This window comes from Peromyscus maniculatus, chromosome 9 (assembly GCF_049852395.1).
Source record: "Peromyscus maniculatus bairdii isolate BWxNUB_F1_BW_parent chromosome 9, HU_Pman_BW_mat_3.1, whole genome shotgun sequence".
NCBI classification, from domain to species: domain Eukaryota; kingdom Metazoa; phylum Chordata; class Mammalia; order Rodentia; family Cricetidae; genus Peromyscus; species Peromyscus maniculatus.
In genome coordinates, this window is record NC_134860.1 from 73,707,851 (window position 1) to 73,729,544 (window position 21,694).

Genomic DNA, 21,694 nt, shown 5'->3' on the forward strand with positions numbered 1-21,694 from the left:
CACCCGAGTGCTGGGATTAAAGGTGTGCACCACCACCGCCCGGCATGCATCAAGCTCTTAAAGTAGATTAGAATTTTAAAATATTCCAAACAAATTCTAGAATAAGCAAAGTTCAGAGTAAAGATAAAAGAATTCACACACATACATCTATGCATCTATATAATTTGGAGAGACAGACAAGCGTTCTTCGCACTGTGGGATACCACATCCCGTGAAGATCTGCTGGAGAAATCGTGCTCTGTGGTCTAGGATTGAGGGAATCTGTTGAACCTAAAACCCAAATGGAAAAGAACATATATTCCAGGCATGAGGATATCTGTCATACAATAACTTACATGGCAGCTATAAACTATTTATTCTCATTGGCTATCAATGGCTGGAAGACCTCAATTTCCTCCCTACCTCATATTTAAAAAAAAAAAAAAAAAAAAAACCCTAAGAAGTCTAAACCAGTGACAGATAAGGGTTAAGACTGAGAAAAACTGGACATGGACATACACATTCCAGCTGTACACATATGCTCAATACCACTCAACATTAGTTATTTTCCCCACTAATCTTTATGTAATACACAACAGCATACTTATGGAACACACCCAGATTCTAGAAGGCAGATCTATATGCAGTGGGTACCAATGAGGTAAGAGTGTGACAAGAAAATGAATTTTTTCTGTACAGAGGATTAGACCCAGGGCCTCACACATGTGGGGCAGCACTCCATCACTGAGCAATAGCCACACCCTCCTCTCCTTCTCTTCCACTTCTCCATTCTCAAACAGGATCTTGCTAAGTCCTTCAAGCTGCTCTAAACTCACTTCAGTTCAGGCAGGCTTTCAACTTGTGAGCCCCTGACTCCTCAGCCTCCCAAGTAGCTGATGACAGGCCTAGAGCAGGCGTGGTAAGCAGGACAACTTTAAAGAGGAGCATGGATCAAAGCTGGCTTGCTGGCTCCTTGCCTCCGTTCTAAGCTGCATTAGCTCCCAGATGATAAGAAGCGCCCCACCACTCCAGTGAGAAAAGGCAGTTTGCGGCAGGGGGAGTGTCTAAACAGGACACCTTCGCAAGAGAATTACAGTCCTCTGTATCCAGAGCCAGACTGAAAACTCTATACACTTCTCTGGGACAAGAGGCGACACTCATATACGAACTACTCAAGGACGTCTTCAGAAACTACACTTTTAGCTCAGTAATAACTTGTAATTACAGAAGAGATGTCCTCATTCAAAGAGATGCAATAGTACTTGAAGGCAAAGCAGCAAGCTAGGATGGATACCAACAACATAAAGTGTCTATCTGGTGTAGTGGCCACACCTTTAATGCCAACACCTGAGATTAAAGGAGAATTGTGAAGCCCTCAAAGCTGGCCTAGGCTACACAGCAAAGCCCTACCAAAAAGTGTTTGTGCATGCTTGTGATAAACACTAAATCTCAAAACTAGGTGGTGCATATGTGTGTTCATTTTATCTTTCTTTTCACTTCTCCACATATTTTTCAATAATAAAAAAATGAAAGTCTATGATGAATTAGTAATGTTGCAAAATAAATATTGTTTCTTAAAAATATCTAAACCTGGATTGTTCAAAAAATCTGAAGGAGGGGCTGGAGAGATGGCTCGGTGGTCAAGAGCACGGCTGTTCTTCCAGAGGACCTGGGTTCCATTCCCAGCAACCACATGGCAGCTCACAACCCTTGAGAACTCCAGTTCCAGGGGCTCCGATGCCCTGTTCTGGCCCCACAGGCACTGCAAGCATGTGGTACACAGACATACATGCAGGCAAAACACCCAGACAAATAAAATAAAGGGGAAAACTTTTTAAAATAAATAATAAAAGATCTGATGGTCCTGTGGCACAGACTGGGGGAGAGAAATGAGGAAAATGTTGAAGTTTAATTTTTTTTTCATTTGAAAAGACAAATTTAAAAAAGTTCTTTCATTTTGTACTTTGGTAAGCATTTTTTTTTCCAAGTCATGTAGTTTGTATAATTTTTGATCTCTCCCATTAAGGCCACTCTTCAATCTAAGATCTTTTTTTTTTTAAAGATCTTCTTTTAATGTCTTAAAGATAGTGGAGTGTTTGTCTAGAACAAACAAAGACCTGGGTGTGATCCCTCAGCACTGTAAATTCTGAGGACAGTGGAGCATGCCAGTGATCCCAGCAACTCAGGAAATGGAGGCAGGAAGATCAGAAGTTCAAAGACAGCCTGGTCCACATAAAACCCTGTCTCAAAAGAAAGAGATTAAGAAATGTGTGTGTGTGTGTGTGTGTGTGTGTGTGTGTGTGTGTGTGTGTGTATGTGTGTATACATATGTATATATATGCATGTATATATGTACACACACAGACATATATCAAAGAACACTTAGGCAGGAGAGGCCCTCGAGTTTTATTGAAGTCTACTCTCTGTAGGATCCCTCCTTCCATACAAGAAGTAAAAAGTACCAAGTACAAGTTGAGCACTCTGAAGCTGCAGCCAGCTTGTCCGCTCACTTTTCATTTTCGTAGTTCACTTTACCAGGGGAGTGTCTCCTGGCAGAGCCACCTTGTCAGGGCAGGGCAACTTCTATGGTCCTCCTGCAAGTCCCCCGCCATCGCTCCCGCTGCCCCCTCCCCCCCATCGCTCTCCCCGCCCCTCACTTCCGTACATAAGAAGGAAGCCTGTGCTCTTTAAGGGATGAACCTGGTGGCTTCACAGAGCAGTCCCCATAGACTCTGCCAGGTCACCACTCTACTTCATGAACTCACACAACATTTCAGCCTTCCTCTCGGGAGGTACTAATTCTCTTACTTCCCACACATGAGAACTGGGGTGATCATTACACTCATGGCTACTGCTCCTCATGTTACCAGCCTCCCATTCCCATGCTAACGGCAGCACCATGCAGATGACATGGAATCCTGACCTTCTTAGTGGCAAGGGTCTTAATCCTCACCAACTTTCCACACTCTCGGACTTTTCACCTTACTTTCTTGGAACTGTATTCTCACAACCTTCTCAGATTTTCCTCTTCCTCCCATTAGTTCACTGTATTGCAGCGGTGTCCCGTTCTCTAACGAGTTCATCATCCTCGACTGTTTAGCACCTCCTCTGCCTTGAGTCACACTTGCCTGCTCTTCCTCAGTCAGTTCCCTCCTCTGCCCCCACTAGCTCCGTAACATGAACACTGTCAACATCCCCTTCCAGACAATGGCTGGACTCTGTCCTGGGGTGATCTATAAACTCAAAGCATCAACCATGCCTCAGTCTTTACCAACAAACCAGCCTCCTACTATAGCTAAAGAACAGTGCTTTCAGAATTATAATATAACATTATGTTACGTTATTATGACAAAATTATAACAGAAGTCAGAAATGTGGTACATTAAAATGCCACCATAAAAAAGTAAAAATAAATGGAATTTTAATGTCTTATTTAATCCAATAAATCTCAGATATCATTTTGAAACTGGTAAAAATGACTACCATAGTAGATTCCATTCTTTAGTTCATGCTAAATCTTTGGTTCTGGTATGCATTTACCGTGTCTATGTGCACTCGTCACATGTGGAAACACCATCCCCACTCCACGTGCTCAGTGGAGGGTGGTGGAACACTGGAGGACACAGCGTTAGATCCCTTCCCTGTTGGGTGTCTTCCCTGTTCCTATGATAATACACTGATCAAAACTAACTTAGGGAGAAAAGGGCAGATGTGACCTGTAACTTCTGTGTCACACTCCATCACTGAAGGAAACCGGGGCAAGAGCTCAAGGCAGGAACCTGGAGGCAGGAACTGAAGCAGAGGCCATGGAGGGGTGCTGCTTACCAGCTTGCTCACCATAGTTTCCTCAGCCTGCTTTCTTATACAGCTCAGGACCACCTGTCCAGAGATGGTGCCATCCAACTTGACCTGACTTTCTCACAGTCTCTATAAAAACACACTCTAGCTTCCAGACACCACACCTCACACTGACCCTACTTCCTGCACTGAGCATACGCCCTTCCCAACTTCTATGCCCCCAAGCTCTTCATGGTCTAGGAGCATCCAGCATATTCCACTAGCATTTCACTCTACTGAACACCATTTGGGATCTATCAATCTGCCCCCAGAAAGTAGGAAAGCACAAGCTGTTTCACATGCCAGAGACAGTCCTCGATAAGGTTAATTAACTGACTGAGTAAATGCCAGAAGTTAAGACATTGGAACATACCAGATTTTCTTAAACTGCTGGACTCTCCTTCTTCCAACCGAACATCTGAAAAGGAAGCTTCTGAGGGCGTCTTCTTTTGCTCATCTTTTAAACTCTGAGCAATTTGCTACATAAAGAAACAAGAAAGAACATTCAGGTGTACTTCTTCTTAATGTCTTGCAATCTGGATCAGGTGAACAGATGTTCTGGGAAGAACTATAAAATTCAAGTATCATCCAAAAGGACCAACTCATTACAAAGAGGAAATATGCCTGGTGGTGGTCGAACACATCTTTAATCCCAGCACTTGGGATGGAGAGGCAGGTGGATATCTGTGAGTTTGAGGCCAGCCTGGTCTATAGAATGTGTTCCAGGACAGCCAGGGTTACACAGAAACCCTATCTCAAAAAAAAAAAAAAAAAAAGAAAGAAAGAAAAGAAAAAAAAGAAGAAATACACCTTCATAATCATCTCAACCCTTAAAGGTAAAACCTCATATTACAGCCCTCTGGTATAATGAAGAAGTACACATCAGCTATTCAGTATTCTCATCAAAACAATTTTTAAAAAACAAAACAAAACAAAAAAACAGAACAAAACAAACAAAAAAACAAGAAGAAACAATGAGACAGATCCTGGTCTCTTCAAAACAGTTGTTATAAAAATAAAACACAAAACAAAGTGGAGAAGTCTTAATTTCGTTTTTTTAGATTTTTATTTATTATTTTGTATATCCAAGTTTTTAATTCATAAAAAACTAGTGTGTTTAGGAGTCAAGAGTCAACCCAGATTCTTAGTCTGGCCTGGAGTAATGACTCAGAAGCTAAAACAGATGCTTCTCTTCCAGAGGCCCCTCACTTGGTTCCCAGCTCCCATGCCAAGTGACTCACAACCACCTGTTACTCCAGCTCCAGGGGATCCTACGCCCTCTGCTGGCCTCTGAGGACACACGTGTATATACACATAAATTCTAAGCATTCCAACTCCTTTCAAATGATTAAACAACAAAGCATATTGACAAAAATATAAGGTGCTGTGACAAAAGCATTAACCACAGCCGACTCTGAAACCCTGGCTAGCTGAATCCAGAATGTTAGGAACCCTGTCATGTTTGAGTGAGAAATTCTATCATGACTGTGTTCAAAACAAAACTACCTTTACCTTTCCGAGTTACCTACCAAAGTATTTACAGATTGAAACAATGCCTGAAACCAATCACCCTAAATGACCGATGGGAGCAAGGAGGTAAAAATGAACAAGACACTGAGCTGCCACCATGGAGACTTCACTGCCTTATTATCGATACTTTTGCTTTTATTTGTAAGTTTTCACTTAAAAAGCTCTAGATTCAAGCCGGGCGGTGGTGTTGCACATTCTTAATCCCTGCACTTGAGAGGCAGAGGCAGAGGCAGAGGCAGGAGGATCTCAGTGAGTTTGAGGCCAGCCTGGTCTACAAAGCGAGTTCCAGGACAGCTGGGACTGTTAAACAGAGAAACCCTAAACCCTGTCTTGAAAAACAAAAAGACAAAAAACAAAAAACAAACAAACAAACAAAAAACCCTCTAAATTCTAATAACCCTGTTACAGCACCAATATTCTAGGCAGTCTTTGAACTCTACCCAAAGATCACAGAAATGTAGGAACAACAGTCAGAAGGGTCAGGGCAACAGCTGGAGCCTTCAAGACATCACTCCAGAATTGGTACAAGATAATCTAGGAGTAGAGCAAAGGGCCATGCTGGCGCCACCATGGACTGTGGAGGCTGCTGTGCTGCCAACCCCCTTACAGCCATCACAAAGAAATAGAGAAAACGCAGAAAGCACTAATTCCATTTCAAATTTAAGGATACACATATCCTGGCAAAGGGGAGAAAGCTATATAGTATGCTTACCAAACGTAAGTACAAATTAACAATTTATTCGTGTTCAATCCTTGAGTTTCATTTCCTTCGACTTCTATGGCGAGTACATTTTGATTCTTCTATTTTGAGTGATAGTTTAAAGAGTAATATGCTATCTTAACAAGGTATCTACAAGCCATGTGGGATCAGGGAGAAGAAGAAGTACAGGTGAAGAGACCCACCTCCATCATGACTAGCTTATCAGGATATGCCAAGTCTCCAGGAGCTGGTTTGTAGCCGGTGATGTCCGTCTGAATGTAGATATGGGTCCGGTACACAAGCCTCTCTTGTACATCTTCCAACATCTGCTTTACTCCAGCAGCAAAAGCCCCCAGCTGTTCAGCTGTAAAAAGAAAAGGTCATCATCCACTCCTCAGAGTTAGGAAAGTGCTTCCTTTAACTAAGCAGAGAATTTCTAAATTGCTCTGACACAGCATGACCACTGTTTGAGAGACTGTAGCTGAACTCTATTCCAGTATGACTCAATGATCTTAGAAATTTTGATAGCTTTCAATTTCTTCAGGATGAACCTGAGGAAATACACTGGCCCTTCCACCTTCTTCCCAGGACTCTGGAAATTTATTCCTATTACTTATATAATGAATTTAGGTTTTAAGAGTGCACTACACTAAGTTAATGTACATAGCTTCAGACCAATACTAAAAGATAGCCAAGTTACTTTATTAACTGGGTTGCCATGCCCCATTTAACAAGTAAACTGATGTCTTAACATTTTTACAAAGAAAAAAAGTGAAATATGAGTTTATATAGTATTTCTCCTAATGTTAAAACAAGAATCAGCACTATCTTTACAAAGTATTTCTCCCTGAGGTTAAAACATGAATCAGTACTATCTATCTTTATATAGTATTTCTCCTGATGTTAAAACATGAATCAGCACTATCTATCTTTATATTGTATTTCTCCTGATGTTAAAACATGAATCAGCACTATCTATCTTTATATAGTATTTCTCCCTGATATTAAAACATGAATCAGTACTATCTATCTTTATATAGTATTTCTCCTGATGTTAAAACATGAATCATGACTATCTTTCCAAGGGTCAGGGACTAGAGAGACTGCACAGAAATGGAAAACATTCATGGCACTTTAAAATCACCTAAATTCAGAAGCACTGAGGTGTGAGAAAGCAGACCACAGAAGACCTAACACACCAAGAGTAACTTGGAAGAGCAACAGACGCCTGTGGGTGGAAGCACAGCGGCAGTTAAGTCCCAGGAAAAGGACGACTTCAAAGGGTTTTAGAAGCTATCAAAAGTGTGTTCTCTACTGCAATCCAATCAAATGGACGGTGACTGGTCAGACAGTGAAGTGCTACTCAGAGAAATGCTGCTCTTTACTGCAATTTGAAGATGACAGATCATTACTGCCTGAGAATGCTAAATAATCCCGGGTTTTTAATCAAAAGCACGAAATGAGGGCTAGAGAGATGGCTCAGAGGTTAAGAGCACTGGCTGCTCTTCAAGAAGTCCTGAGTTCAATTCCCAGCACCCACATGGTGGCTCGCAACCATCTGTTATGAGATCTGGTGCCCTCTTCTGTATACATAATAAATAAATCTTTAAAAAAAAAAAAAAGCACGAAATGAGTTGACTCCGGTGTGCTAGATCCCTAACACAAGCCAAAATTCAGTTTTCTCTGAACTTCAAATGCCAAAATGAAGTGACTATTTTTATTACTGACTTCACAGATTTTAAATTTCTTATCTGTTTAATTTATAGCATTAAATGGTTCCAGGTGAAGGCATACCTTAATTTGAAAGGAGTGAGGTATCATTCCAACCTCCAAATCCTTAGCCTTCTACTTAAAATTTTAAAACTTAAAAAAAAGTATTTATGAACTGAGGCTGTGGAGGAAAAAGTTCTTTTTTTCCCCTCACATTCACTGAGCCACAGACACAATTAAGTCCTTTAAAGTGATCACTTCTGTATATTTACCATTGTTCTGTACATGGTCTTCAAGCACTTCGTTTTTAAGAATCCCACAAAGCTCTGATAGAGTCTCTAAGTGAATGACATGGATGATCAATGGCCGGAACACATCATACAAGGACACGCACAGTTTCTCCAAAAGCTCACTAAAAGAAAGGACAAAATACACTTGTTAATAGTCAAATTTTCAGGAGTTTTCCAACGTGTTCAAAGTTCCGTGTATTTCTTTTAGCCAGTGAAAAGAATAAATATCTACTGGAAACTAGTAACTGGGCACATTATACAAGGAGGAGGGAAAATGAGTCTGTAAACTGCTTGTGCTTTAAAAGCTCAGAATTGGTACTTAATCTGTAACAGTTAATTCAAATTAGCTGTCCCCAACCACAAGTCAATTGATTACTACTTTTATTTTAACAATAATTTCATATTCTTTAAAAATACAGAAATACAGATTATTTTAGCAAATGATATTACCTTTTATATTCACTGCAGATCAAATGGTTATTCCCCCCCACCCCCATCACTAAAAACATGTTCAAATGTTAAAAAAAAAAAAACACTAGGTAGGCATGGTGGTAAACACCTTTAATTCTAGTACTTAAGAGGCAGAAGCAGGCAAATCTCTGAGTTCAAAGACAGCCTGGTCTACATAGAGAGACGCTGTCTCAAAACAAAACAACAAAAACAAGTTTTAAAAAACTTAAAAAAACAAAACAAAAAAAACACTCAAGTACTTTGTGCCCATACCATGTATTTTGAGAAATTTTAAACATTTGAAAAGAAAAAGGTAGGTGTATATGTTTTTCAGATTGTCAAGAGTGCCCTTCCATATACAGTACTTCATTAAGTAACCACCCCAACCAAAATCAGGAAGTCCATTTTTCTCTTCCTAACACGAGTCATAATCTTAGGATCTTTATGAGTCAAAAATAGTCAATGTGAGGGAATCAAGTGACTTTGAAAAAACGAAGATTATCAACTAACATCTACGTTTCTAAATGTTGTTCAGTTAGAGGCACAGAATTTCTAACCCAAAAGGGACTATTACACTTGGTGTAGATAAAGGGATCCAGATCCCAAGACTTGGTTTCTCTTGGTAGACTTCTTGTTATCATCCCATAATGTCTCCAAAATTTTACTATAAAAATATAAAAGCCTTTCAACTACAGACTTAAGAAAATAATTACAATCGACAATATTCTGTTTCCATACCCAAAAAAAGTTTAAACTCTGCAGTTAACTGTAGAATGTCTCTACAATACAGTAGTCCATTATTGTCAATAACAAACTAAATCTTACCCACAAGAGCTAGATTCTATGTATCACTTACTCTAATTTTGACGTTGGCTTTGTGAAGAATTCATTGTAAAGCTGGTGCTCATCCTGGCATACATGGACCATAAAGGCACAGCCACTGCGAACCTGCAATAAACAAGCAGACCCCACCTACAAAGATGCACTTTGGCTCTTATGAAATAAAGCCTATACTTTGCTTGCAAAAATTACACACATATATTTGCTGTGGGATGTCTTTCTATATGATGTGAATATGTGTGGTTCCCATTGGATAATAAATAAAGCTGTTTTGGCCTATGGCAAGAAAGCTTACAGCCAGGTGAGAAATCAAAGTAGAGACACAGGGAGAAGGGTGGAGTCAGGAGAGATGCCAGGCCACTGCCAAAGGAGCAACAAGATGCCAGCAGACTGGTAATGCCATGGCCACGTGGCAACATACAGATTAATTGGAATGGGTTAATTTAAGATGAAAGAGTTAGCTAACCAGAAGCTGAAGCCATAAGCCATACAGTTTGTAATTAATATAAGACTTGGAGTGATTATTTAATAAGCATCTGTGGAATCGCAGGGCCGGGTGGGACCAGAGAAATTTCCAGTTACATATATTCATAAGTAACTAGTTCTCAATGGATTATTTCAAAATAGGATCCAATTTTTAATTTCTTACTGTATTATTTTCTAAACTTTCGATAGTAAATATTATTTTCTAGTTAAAAAGGAATACTTTTAAAAAGAACTTTTATGTATTTTTCTAAGGTATGAATTAAAACAATATTAAACAAAGGCCATTTCTGCATCAAAAACTAAGCTGAGGCATGGTGGCACAAACATGGAATCCCAGCATTCAGAAGGCTAAGGCAGGGTAAGCAAATGTCAAGGCCAATCTAGGCTGCAGAGTGAGCCTCTATCCTAAAAAAAAAAAAAACCCCACCTACAATTACATTTTCAACACAAATCCACTAACTCGGAAACTTCATCCTTCAAAGAAGAACACATACTTGTAAATCTTCCTATCCTAAGAAAAATTAACATGAGTCTATTTTACAAAGTTGAGCTAATTTCCACTATCAGAACTAGAAAAAGTGTTGATTTGGGAAACAGAACGATATCAACTTGCTGAGGCAGGTCTGAGTTCTTTTGCTCCCCAAAGCTGTGGGCTACAAAACTTAGGTTAGAGGCAACTGCTCAGAAAGTGTCAGAGACAGAGCCAAACTGGAAGGGGTGCTGTCAGGGAGAAGGGGAACAGCAAGTATCCAACAGCAAAGAGCAGGCAGGACTCGCCGCCAGCAGGCACTCACCAAGGCACAATGGTCTCTGTTATTTTGGCTCGTTAGCTCCGTGACAGTACAGGCAATGCTGGGGCCCAGAAGGAGCTCCCGCTGATCAAGGTAACACTGGTGGATATCATTGAGCAGGTGCTGGTATCTGATGGGAGGCAAGTAAACAACACGACAAGAAGTGCTGTGATTCCTCTCCTGCATAGAGGATAGATCTACACACACACACACACACACACACACACACGACATGAAAGTAGAGGGGCATGCTGGGGAAAGGAGGGGACTACCGAGGACTAGAGAGGGGAAGGGCATGGGGAATGAAAAAGCTCAAAATACATGAGATGCTCGAATTAAATGTCTTTAGGAGCTGGGCGGTGGGGCACGCCTTTAAGCCCAGCACAGGGGAGGCAGAAGCAGGTGGATCTCTGAGTTCAAGGCCAGCTTGGTCTACAGAGCAAGTTTCAGGACAGCCAGGGCTACAAGGAGAAACCCTGCCTCAAAAAACCAAAATAAAAATAAAAAATTAAACATCTTTATGAGTCCTTCACTATGGACAGTGAATATATAATATTTTTTAACTAGAAAAAAAAATAGTAAGACTGGAGTATACATTTTTTTATTTCAAATGCACAAATGAAATCTGATCTTAAATTCCAGAACTGGTTGCCAGGCTTCTAAAGCCAGAATGGTGGCCTGTCATGTGCCCACATTAAACACTCAGGAATACAGACGTAGAACAAAAACCATAAGAAGTGATACAAAAACCTTCAATAGAGACCTCACATCCACCTAACTGAGGTAGAGGGAAACACACTGTCACCACGATAAACTCGCTGAGTCAAGCGTGAGACTCTGCTCTCTAAACAGGCTGTGTGTCTGAGAACAAACACCAAGGGCATACACACAAGGGGAAGGGCAGGACAAAAGACAGGAGCTACTGAGTACTCACTCGGGTATCTTTTCAGATCGTTGCTCTATTTGTTCAATAAGAGCCTGTAGGATAGAGAAAGACAATATGTCCACCTGTCTGTCTCAACTGTACTTTTCACTGCTTACTGGTTATATTGGTATCCCTCATTTAAGATGTAACAATGTAAGCAAGGTGGTGGTAGCGCACACCTTTAGTCCCAGCACTCGGGTGGCAGAGGCAGGTGGATTTCGGTGAGTTTGGGGCCAGCCTGGTCTACATAGTAAGTTCCAGGACAGCCAGAGCTACAGAGAAACCCTGCCTCGAAAAAAAAAAAAAAAAAAAAAAAAAAAAAAAAACATGTGAAAAGATTAAAAATAACATATAGACAATGATACCACAGTATATATTTTTCAGTTTTTATGTCCAATTATCACTTTTTTTTTGGTTTTTTCGAGACAGGGTTTCTCTGTGTAGCTTTGCGCCTTTCCTGGAACTCGATTTGGAGACCAGGCTGGCCTCGAATTCAGAGATCCGCCTGGCTCTGCCTCCCGAGTGCTGGGATTAAAGGCGTGCGCCACCACCGCCCGGCTCACATTTTCTTTCTTTCTGTTTTTATTTTGTTTATAAGTATGGGTGCTTTCCCTGCATGTGTGTTTGTGCACGTGAGTGCCCGGGGCCCATGGAGGTCAGAAGAGGGCATCAGATCCCCTGAGAATGGAGTTATAGTTGTGAGCCGCCATGTGGGTTGTGGGAATCAAACCTGGATCCTCTGGAAAAGTAGTTAGTGTTTTTAACCAACGAATTCTCTCCAGGCCCCATATTTTCTTTTTAATCGAAGCTGGAATTGTACTATTTATTCAGCTCTATAATCTATATCTTAAAAACATTTCCTATTTTTCTATCATAAAACACTTTTCAATAATAGATGAAAACACATAGAAAGCCTTATACACCTCCTATAAACACTCAATAAATTACTGCAAACAGCATTTAAAATATTACATAAAACTGGGTATGGTAGCATATGCTATAATCCCAGTACTTGGGAAGGTGGACCAAAAGGAGCATTGGGGAGTTCCGGGCCAGTCTGAGCTCAGCGGTGAATCTGAAGCCAACATGGACCACACAAACAGCAGCATTCCATCTCAAACAACAGCAGCAACAAAAATTAAACAAATGAGCAGAGCATTATATGAAATGGCTGTGTATTATCCTGTGGATAGACACACTCAAAATCAACTATTCTGTTCAGCATTTCTTCCCAAAGACTCACAGCCACCAGTTCACAGTCTGGAGTCAACGAGCTGTCCTGCTACATCAGCTCCCAGCAGGAAGGTCCACTTCTCTGAGCAAACTGCTATGAATAACTACCTTCCTCTCTTTTTTTTCCAAATTTTTATTTTTTATTTTTATGTGTATGGGTTTTCCCTGGTGTATGTCTGTGCACCATGTACCTGAAGAGGCCAGAAGAGGGTATCAGATCCCCTGGGACTGGAGTTGCAGACTTGGTTAGCCACCATGTGGGTGCTGGGAATTGAACTGAACACTCTGGAACAGCAGTCAGTGCCCGTAACCACTGAGCCGTCTCTCCACCCCAACCCCGACTCAGTGACGCCTGTGTAAGCACCACTTTGTGAGCGCTCCAACACACTGACTCAAAAGAGAGATGTACTTCATATGTCTTTCCTCTGCTCTGCTGAAATGGTTTTGGAAAGAATCCATTTACACCCCATCAGCAATATTACTCCCACTGAATCCTCAAAAACACTATTATACTTTAATTTGAAAATTCTGAGACAAAAAAAAAATTAACATGCACTCCACACTTTGTGAATTATCTAGTCATTTTATAATAGATACCTTTCTTAACAAACATTCTAGTTTCTACCTTTGTTTTTCCTATTTAAGAGTCAGAATTTTTTGTTTTTATATCCTTAATCTTTTTATTTGGTCATTTTCCCCCAAAGAATTCTTAGTTGTACTGTGGAGGATCTATTTACTAGTTTAATATTTATTAATCACTTATAATGTATTCTGATGTTATAAAGTAAAAAGGGTTCTACCCAAATACTTAGAAAATTTTCCAAATAACATGTAGAAAACTCTAGCTCTTCCTTTTTATTTGAAATATTCTAAGGTCTAGAATTTTCCATGTCAGTGATCTGTCAGTAATTCAACACTACACTTTCCAAAAATTTGTTTTGTCTTTCTGATCTGAAGCAATCTTTTTCAACTTTAGCTACCAGTACATTCTACCCAATAAATTACACTGAAAAGAACTGACACTTCAAAATTTAACTCTCTCCCACCAGAACCATGACAGGTTTATCGTCTTTTCAAACTTTCATGATCTTTGTATACTTCTGTCATTTTATTCATCCCCATATATTCCCACTGAGATTACTGCCACCTAAATATCTTATCCTTTCTATCAATAAACTAAATGCAGCCCCATCATGTACACTAAGTAGTTAGTGTAAAGCAAAGCCACAAATCACAGGCAATCGTTTTCTAGTCACCCACTACACTAAGTCCTCTTATCCACACCATTTCTTTCCGAATCAAATAGTCAATATTGGCTTTAGCTAATAGACAACAGAACCAATCAGGCAAAATCCAAATCTCATTACCCTCTTCCTCAGTCTTCTATACACAAAACCAAGTGTCCTCCATCTGAAAAACACAGGTATTCTCCTTTAACTAGCTGATTTTCAAGGAAGAGCATGAAATCTGTCAACAAAAGAGTAATATTCCTTCTAGTGACAAAGAACATACATGTATAAGCTCCAGATACCTATCCCAGCTGGTATAACATACACAAATACTGGTGTGACCGTCCCTCCCCCTTCTAATTCAATCAGGACAAACACACTGACCGTCCCATTCAATCCACATGCTTCTAAGGAAGGGAGGCACATGCGTAGCCTCATTCAATACACTACCAGAGCCTTGTCCAGCTCCTCCACCTCTCCTGAACGGCTGCACACCTTGCTTGTGAATGCTCCCTCCTCCCGACTTCCGATTTCCCTTCACTAGAATCCATTTCTCTTCACTGCTCCCGGAATCTATAGAATCTGACCGCAGCGTTCTGTTGCGGGTGAGTCATGTTTTCTACTTTCCATGAATCAGCCTATCATGCAAAATCCTTGTCACTCTTCCTTCCTCTTTCCCAGCACACTCTAATAACACCCTATAGTCCAGTTACAATAAATTACAGGGAATCCCCCACATGCATGTTTTCATGTCTCCATAACCTTCCCTTAAAACAGAGACTACTGGTCTCTGTATAACGTCCTCCAGCCCACTAGAAATCTGAGCTTGATTTCTTTTTACATTTATTTAGTGTGTGCTATAGTTTTATGTCAACCTGACACAAGCTAAAGTCATCTGACAGGAGGGAACCTCAATTGAGAAAATGTTCCCATAAGATCAGGTTGCAGGCAAGCTGTAGGGCATTTTCTTAATTAGTGATAGATGGGGGAGGGCTCAGTGGGTGGTATCATCCCTGGGCTGGTGGTCCTGGGTTCAATAAGAAAGTAATATGAGCAAGCCATAGGGAGCAAACCAGTAAGCAGCTCCCCTCCATGGGCTCTGCTTCAGCTCTGGCCTCCAGGTTCCTGCCCTGTTTGAGTTCCTGTCCTGACTTCCTTTGATGAACAGTGATGTGGAAGTATAACTCGAATAAACCCTTTCCTCTCCTGCCGGGTGGTGGCGGCGGCGGCGGCGGCGGCGGCGGCGGCGGCGGCGGCGGCGGCGGCGGCGGCGGCGGCGGCGGCGGCGGCGGCGGCGGCGGCGGCGGCGGCGGCGGCGGCGGCGGCGGCGGCGGCGGCGGCGGCGGCGGCGGCGGCGGCGGCGGCGGCGGCGGCGGCGGCGGCGCACGCCTTTAATCCCAGGCGGATCTCTGTGAGTTCAAGGCCAGCCTGGACTACCAAGTGAGTTCCAGAAAAAGGCACAAAGCTACACAGAGAAACCGTCTCGAAAAACAAAAAAACAAAAACAAAAACAAAAACCTTTCCTCTCCTAATTGCTTTGGTCATGGTGTTTCCTCATAGCAATAGCAACCTTAACTAAGGGTGTGTTTGTGTGTGTGTGTGTGTGTGTGTGTGCGCGTCCATATCCTGCAGAAGTCAGCCCTGCACTTCACATGGCTTCCAGGGATTGCACTCAGGTGGTCAGGCTTGGCAGCAAGCACTTTTACATCTGAGCCATCTCGCCAGCTCCCCAAATCCAAGATTTCATCTAGAAACCACCCTGAGCATCACAGGAAGGGCCAACAGACTCCTCTCTGTAGACTTTACTTGCTAAGTAGTGTGAAAGGGGCAATGCCTTCCTTTCACTCAAGTTCATTTCCTGGAATAAGCAAAAGAAAAGGCACAGGAGGACTCCCAAAGGGCTGGCTGAAATTTTCCACAGCAATATTCAATATTCGTCAACAGACTTACTCTGACTTTGGGGGCAGCAGCTCGGAATCTCACATAGAATAGTGTGAAGGCATTGTCTGCATTAGGTACTGACGAGGGATCCTGAAGAAACAGGGGGAACAGGGAAGAAAGGTATTAGCAAGCACGTAATTCCACAGAAAAGAACACTAAAGCCAGGCGGTGGTAGTGCACGCCTTTAATCCCAGCACTCGGGAGGCAGATACGGGCAGATCTCTGTGAGTTCGAGGCCAGCCTGGTCTACAAAGTGAGATCCAGGAAAGGCGCAAAGCTACACAGAGAAACCCTGTCTCAGAAAAAAAACAAAAAAAGGAACACTAACCACTTCATACGTCTACTGCTTGGCCTCCATTCCAACCAAAAGCTTAGAAAAGAAAATCTCAATGAGAGGTTATGTGTTAATATTGTTACAGCTGAGAATTAACGAAGCTTTCACTCTCTCCTTTATAGTTCAAATTTATCCTGTATTACTTGAATTTTGGCAGTAAGTAGAACTAAATTCAGACAAACTGCAACTTATGGAGTATAAGACACTAGCCAATTGTTAACATCTCTGACATTTCAGTGCATGTCCTTGAGGAAGTAAGTTTTTACATTTCCGTTACCTCTTTCTTCTGCCTTAATAGGACTGAATCTAAGGCCTGGCACATTCTAGGCACTGCTCAACCTCGAAACAGCATCCCAGACTATCTTTAGTGTGGTGGTTTTACTTTGAGACAGGTCTCATGAGTTATACAGACTATCCTGAACTCACTGTGTAGCCCAGAGTGGCCTTGAACTACTCATCCTCCTGCCTCCATCTCCCAAACAGCATAGGTCATAAGAATGTCCAACTGAACAGTGAGCTTCAGAAGTAAAATATAGCCTTTATGGTGTTTTCCTTGGGGAAGAATTATGTTCAGCAACCAACCTAGACAGCCTGCTCTTATTTTCTAACCTAGTCAGTGTGTGGTACTTTTGGACCTAGCATCTACTAATTTGTAAATACATTTTTTCATCATTTTCACTAGTTATTATTTTTAAATACAATCTCACTAGGACAGCACGGACCTCATGAGCTCCTTTTTCACCATACATTTCTAATACATTATAACGCTAGGACACACTCAATAGAAATATGCATGCTTCAAGGCACGATGGCACGTGCCTATAACTCCAGCATCCAAGATGCAAGAGGACCACAAATTCAAGGCCAGGCTGAGCAACACAGTGATACCTTGTCTCAAAACCCCATGGGCCGAATGTGTAACTCAGTAGTAGAATGCTTGCCTGGTGTGTCCAAGGCCCTAGGTGCAATTACAGGACTGCAATAGTTATCCATGGCCAAAGCAATGGATTCTGGGGGTTGACTATATAAATATATTTTTTTGGTTTGGGTTTTTCGAGACAGGGTTTCTCTGTGTAGTTTTGGTACCTGTCCTGGATCTTGCTCTATAGACCAGGCTGGCCTCGAACTCACAGAGATCTGGCTCTGCCTCTGGAGTGCTGGGATTAAGGGCGTGCGCCACCACTGCCCGGCTGGGTTGACTATCCTGTATGACACACACATACATAGAGAAATATCCACGAAGTATGAAGAAAACCCGGTATTATGTGATAAACTGTAATTTGCGATATTTGTTTTCCAAAACATTTTTTTTTAGCTTTTCCATAAAAATACTGACAGAAAATAAATCAAAAATAGTAAAATTGAGTAAGTTTGAATGGCAGATAATTAAAAATAATTTTCCTCTTTTAAAATATTTCCCCTGGTGCTAGGGGTTGAAAACAGGACTTTATAATACTAGGCAAGGGCTCTGCTAACTCAGCTACATGGGACAGTCATATTTCTCTATTATAAAAACTGCAGCATATACTCTTACTTAGTAAGGATAAAAATGTTAATTATACAGTATTAATCCAGACAAAGTTGTGGAAGGCAAATAAATCAAAATCAAGCTGTCCCTGGGATCAGCTAACTCACCCTTTTCAGTAACTGATTTGTGAGAGTCTGCAGTGTGTTCACAGTATATGTCTTCATGAGGTGCAAAGCTTTAGAAAGACATTGTTTAAACTTCAGTAAGTATACAGGATAATCTTTAAAATTAGGCTGTAAAACAAAGAAATTTACAAAAGAAATAAATATTAACAATAAGCAAACTTCCAATGAGAACCAAGGTGTCCTCTAGGCAAAGCAATATATGGAGCTCTGTAGATCCTAAGCTCCGTGAAGAAGACACTTGAAGGACTTGGTTGCAGCCAAATCCTCGGTGCCTGGCACAAAGGAGGCTCAGTCAGCGTTCGCAGCTGCAAACAAAATCAATGTCAGAGCCCCGCTAACCCTGAGGCTGGTGTGAGGTAACAGAATGGAGCTGGGGAAATAAGAACAGCAGTGCATCCTCGGGAGGTCAGGAGAGGGCTAAGATGAAAAAGCTTGTCCCTTCTCTCCTTCTCCCCCATCCCTCCCCCCCACCCCGCACCCCTCACACGGGTAACTAGATTTCCAAAGAGCATCTCGCACATCCATGAGTGAACACCTTAAATGTCACATCCTTCTAGGTAGGAGAAAGCCAAATCAGAGGGTCCTTCCCACTCCAGGAGACACTCAGAAGCTGGAAGTACTTTGAACACTAAGAACAGCAATCAAAAGAAGCACTAGTTTTTCTTCAGCATGTTACAGATATATAGTTATCCCTCAGTATTCAGACAGCACTACTTCCAGGACCCCAAATGACATCATCACCGAGTTAGTTACTCATGAGATAATGTAACATAGCTATAAAGACAGCTATTGTTCCACACCATCCAGGGAACAATGACAAGGAAAACAGGCTGCACGTGCTCGGTACAAACACACCAAAGGTTCTTTATAATCTGTGATGCACAAGTGGCTGAATCCACCTAAGAAAGCCATACAGAGAAGCTGACTATACTTTTTCCACTGGGGAAAAATAAATGTATAAGTGATATAGCAGAAGTGTTAATATTTTTAAAGCATAAAAGTATGACTTACATGAGATGAAATGTATGTTATACAATCATCTAACTTGGCCAGCATAGGGATGAATCCTTCACTATTCACAGACAACGTGGGAGAATTCAGTTTCTTCAAGCAGAAGGAAAAGAAATAATTAACAACAAAAAAGTAAACATTGAAAATTATTAACTAGAAATGACGTATTTCTTTTTAAATATAATAGTGTACTTTAGGCTAATGAAATAGCCTTTAACAATCACTAAAATATCCTCAGCTATGGTCCATGTATAACAAGCTAGTAAGCGTCAACCTAGCAAAACAAAGCAGAAAAGAACCCGGAAGTGTTTCCACTACGCTGTTGTGCAACAATAAACTGAATTAATACGTCTCAGACCCAAGTGTCCCACTCTCCACCACTTCACAACATACCATCCGTCTATATTTGGACACCGGCCACTTCTTGTGGTTAAAGACTTAACTAGCAGTCACAGCACTTGCTGAGCATGCTCCCGGGACTCTGGGTTCGATTTCCAACACAGAAAAGCAAAGCCAACTACCACCAGCCATTTATTCTGTCTTGATACAGAAGTGGTTTGCCCAAGAACCAATTCCCACAGCAGCCCAAGTCTAAATGGCTGCCAGCTTTACTTTTATGTCTTTAATGTTAAGCTCCAATAATTACAATTGTTTTAATAATTTAATAACATGATTTATAAATAATTATGACTAACAAGTCAGAAACGTAGAAATACAGTTTACTCGGAAGCCCTTATTATCGTCTTCATGAGGACTATATATTTCTTCAAACTGAACATGAGTAGTGGCTTAAAAGTGTGTGTATGGTATTATAGAAACGCAACAAGACTTAAAACTGAACACTTATTATCCTAATTTTCACAGCTTAGAGGGAAGATTCTAGAACAAGAATCAACAAAAAGAGCCGTAACAATAACACAATTGGAGAAATTCTACTTAAGTCTACTTAAATCACATGTGGAAAGTTCTGAACTGATAATGGTATCTTGCTTAAATCAGAAACTCCATCAGCAAACAACTATTCAGTTCAAGCATCACTGTATACTCTTGAAGATTACAACAAAAGGGAAATATAAAATTTCACTAACTTTACAGAATAGTACCACACACTTACTGTGTTAATTGTCTCCAATTCATTAAAATAGGACAGCTTCTGCTGGATGTGCTCAGCAAGATCAGCAAGTTCCGACTCACATTTTAAAGAAAAAACAATTATTATAAAAACACACCAATCGGTACCCTAATGTCAAAACTACTTTGAATAGAGTTATATTTGACACTGAAGTTTAAATCAGATCATGCTCAAGTATTTCTGTACCCATGAACAAAAGGAGACAAGTATTATGTGATCTTTTATAAAAATAAGTGCCTGCCTTTTAAAAACACACAAAAATACAGAGAAAATTCTAAAATACAGTAACTTCAATGCTCTATCCGCAACTCACAAGTTAAAGTACAACCTCCTCAGGCAGCTGATTAAAAACAAAAACCCTTTGGCCTGAGCAAGTTCCAGGACAGCCAGAGCTAAATTAAAAAAAAAAAAAAAAAAAGCCCAACAAAAAACAACAACAACAAAAAAAAACCCACCTACAGTGCAATCACTCTGCTTATCTGAAAATGTCAATAGTAGTGGACAGAGCAAAGCAACCAGTTCACTGTGCAGCTGCACCTAGCAGATCAACAAGGAAGTCTGCCTCTGGCTCTGCTCCCTTTACAGTAATCTGCATGTTTAACAAAGTCTAATATAGAGCGACCTTCAGTGTCTACTCAGAGAAATTAAGGAAATTAAAATGGAATAGCATTCTTCTATTTAAAGTTAATCACTGACCCTCTCTCCCCTCATTCCCAATTACCTGTTCTTTTAGGAGCTGTTCACAGGCTTCATGAAGAGTTCCTGTCTTATTGGACACAAAAAGGTACTGCTTCTGCAGTGACTCCAGATGCTGAAGAGCACTGTTCACATCACTCAGTATAGCATCGCACTGTTCCTGAAACCCAGACAAGTAATCCCTCATCTGTCTAGAAAACAGAACCAAGACGGGATTGGCAATAATATTTTCCCCCAATAAGCAGAGTCAATAAACAATACCGTCTCATCTTTTCCAAAATCACAGATTTCAGGTGGAAATCCTGACCTACTCTTCCAAAATGTGTACCTCTCAGATTTACAACAAAGGCTAGTCCATAAACTACTCTGATGCTTAGGAAGACGATCACTGTCACCACAACCAATAAAGGAATTGGCCTTCGAGCCACAACCTGGTTTCCTGCATGTAAGTCAATAAATCACAGGCATCAACCTTCAAAGATGGGGACATCGGGGCATCCAAGGCAGCAAATAAGGTTACTCCTTCAGATAACGGCCACCTCCAAAGACCATGTGATGTGAAAAGAATGTTGAGTCTGAGACTAGAAGACAATGGTCCAAACTGGAGCTCTACCTAAGCCCAAATGACACTGGTAGTTAACGTGTCCAAGCCTCAGGCTGGCCATTTGTAAAGTGGGAATGGGAATGTTTCCTTGAAGATCTGCTATCGATAAACTAGGATTATACATCCATAGCACACTGCCTAGCAATAATACCCATGAATGTGCCAGGTATAGTGATGCACACCTTTAATCCCACCATTTGGGGGGCAAAGACAGGCAAATCTCTGTGAGTTTGAAGGCAGCTTGGTCTACACAATGAATTGTAGGATAGCCAGGTCTATGTAGTGAGACCCTGTCTCAAAAAAACAAAAACAAAAAGAAAAAA

The 21,694-nt window shown here is 41.0% G+C and overlaps 1 protein-coding gene across 1 annotated transcript in view; it reads right to left on the reverse strand.

The window, feature by feature from the left end:
• The window catches only part of Cog3 (component of oligomeric golgi complex 3), a 59,164-nt gene that overhangs the window by 25,039 nt on the left and 12,431 nt on the right, over positions 1-21,694 (reverse strand). Inside the window, exons 4-15 of the mRNA XM_042285192.2 lie at positions 20,793-20,958; positions 20,054-20,128; positions 18,940-19,032; positions 17,911-18,036; positions 15,951-16,031; positions 11,548-11,591; positions 10,617-10,743; positions 9,353-9,444; positions 8,029-8,168; positions 6,250-6,410; positions 4,190-4,295; positions 146-270 (exon numbers count right to left, since the gene is read on the reverse strand). Coding sequence (XP_042141126.2) covers positions 146-270; positions 4,190-4,295; positions 6,250-6,410; positions 8,029-8,168; positions 9,353-9,444; positions 10,617-10,743; positions 11,548-11,591; positions 15,951-16,031; positions 17,911-18,036; positions 18,940-19,032; positions 20,054-20,128; positions 20,793-20,958 — 1,336 coding nt within the window. The remainder of the gene's footprint in view (positions 1-145; positions 271-4,189; positions 4,296-6,249; positions 6,411-8,028; positions 8,169-9,352; positions 9,445-10,616; positions 10,744-11,547; positions 11,592-15,950; positions 16,032-17,910; positions 18,037-18,939; positions 19,033-20,053; positions 20,129-20,792; positions 20,959-21,694) is intronic.